General features: G+C 46.7%; 1 protein-coding gene across 3 annotated transcripts in view; it reads left to right on the top strand.

Moving 5' to 3' along the window:
* CUTA (cutA divalent cation tolerance homolog) overlaps nt 1-1,966 on the top strand; it is a 25,925-nt gene that overhangs the window by 17,769 nt on the left and 6,190 nt on the right. For all 3 annotated transcript variants that reach the window (XM_018558138.1, XM_018558140.1, XM_018558139.1), the window contains exon 3: nt 867-926. In XM_018558138.1, the coding sequence (XP_018413640.1) occupies nt 867-926 (60 nt within the window). The remainder of the gene's footprint in view (nt 1-866; nt 927-1,966) is intronic.

The raw sequence follows: 1,966 nt of genomic DNA, 5'->3' as shown, positions 1-1,966 counted from the left end.
AAGCAAAACAAACGACAAACGCACTCAACAATTTGTTACCAGTTATACAGTAAGGTGCACACGAAATGGGCTTTGAACAGTAAAACAGCAGAAAGGCATCATGGCACACTCACAAACCAGCATGTAAAACAACATGTCTCACCACTAAGGATAATGACAGAGGTTTGGATATACGGCAGTGCGGCTTTCACATCCTCTGCAGAAGACGTGTAGCCAAACCTCTGTCATTATCCTTAGTGGTGAGACAAGTTGTTTTACATGCTGGTTTGTGAGTGTGCCATGATGCCTTTCTGCTGTTTTACTGTTCAAAGCCCATTTCGTGTGCACCTTACTGTATAACTGGTAACAAATTGTTGAGTGCGTTTGTCGTTTGTTTTGCTTTGCAGCACATTATGGCCCGCAGATGAAGCCAAGGAGCATAGAAAATACATAGGCTCCTCCGCTCCATCTTGTGGCCTTAATCCACTAAGAATCCTGTTCGCTCAGACGTTTGCTCTGTGAATGTCTTATACATAAGCCCCTTTGTCCCCGTTATGGCCACTAGATGGAGCTGAGGAGCATAGGAAATTCCTATGCTCCTCAGCTCCATCTAGTGGCCATAATGTGCTAAGAATCTCCTTCGCAGAGACATTCACTCTGGGAACGTTTTATAAATAGACCCCAAAGTATTGGAGGGACCTGTACTGAGAGGAACATGTAGACTTCCATTGTGTCTATATTTCTTGTTATTGCATTTTTTCCCTTAAAGGAATAGCGAAAAGTTGATTCTGACCTTTCATAAGTAAGCCGCAAATTGTAGATAATACATGTATGTCACAGCGTGTTTGTTGTGTGTTCTGACCTGTATGATCTATGTCTCTGTACAGGGGTCTGGTGCAGAAGAAGCTGGCGGCTTGTGTCAATATAATACCACAGATCACCTCCATGTGAGCTATGCACCCAGCTGACGTGTCCCCAATTGTCATATCCATTGTCACTTGTCTGTCTCTTCCCTATCCCCGTCACATGTGGCATCTCACAGCCTCGTCCTCCATGTCACTGTCACTTCAGATCTTCCAACCTGTATGTCCAAATATCCACTGTCATCATTCCCATTGAAAGGGCAATAGGCACCAACAAAAGATGGCTGCCTATGCAGGGGTTCTGTGGGGTTAGATTGATATGTTTTTACTCTCTGTCCGTGTTCTGATTAATGTCACTGTTAAATCCCACACTGGACCCTTTATATGTATTATTGTGAAACAGGATTTATATAGTGCCAACAGCTCTTTATAATATAAAGGGAGATAGTACAGTTACAATTAGGGATGCACCGATATTAGTATCCGTGCCGATACCGAGTATTTGAGTTAGTACTCGTCCAAATGCTCAGAGACTTACCCCTGATACCGGAACCTCTGATCAGAGGGAGATTTCCTTTGGCCGGCAGTGGCGCGAGGAATCATGGAGCCAGTTCCCGGCCAATCGGGAAGCCGGGTGGCACCTGCCGCCCGGCTTGCTGATTGCCCGGGAAGCCAGCTCCACGATAGCGGAAGTACCGGTACTCTGTATCGGCGAGTACCGAAAGATAAATATCGGCACTCAACACCGAAAAACCGGTATTAGTGCATCCCTAGTTACAAAACAATTCAAGACAAGATGGTTAGGAGGGCCCTGCTCCTGAGAGCTTGCAATCTTAGTTATGTGACCAGGGTTAAAATACTCTGTGCTGGCAGCATGTAGGAGAGTCGGATTGTCTCCCACACAAAGCAGCAACCCGACTCTCCAGCTGTCCAATGTGCCCCCCTGCCCGACCACTGCTCCAATCAACAGCATTGCCTAGGGAGCGAGCGCTATTGGTTAGAGCAGTGTTCAGGGGGAAAGGGATTACCCCTGAACACTGCTCTAACCATTACCGCTACCCCCTGAACACTGCTAACCAATACTGCTACCCCCTGCACACTGCTCTAACCCATACCGCTCCCCC

Source organism: Nanorana parkeri, unplaced genomic scaffold (assembly GCF_000935625.1).
Source record: "Nanorana parkeri isolate BGI_ZX_2015 unplaced genomic scaffold, ASM93562v1 scaffold321, whole genome shotgun sequence".
Taxonomy (NCBI): domain Eukaryota; kingdom Metazoa; phylum Chordata; class Amphibia; order Anura; family Dicroglossidae; genus Nanorana; species Nanorana parkeri.
This window is presented reverse-complemented; position numbering and strand designations above follow the sequence as displayed.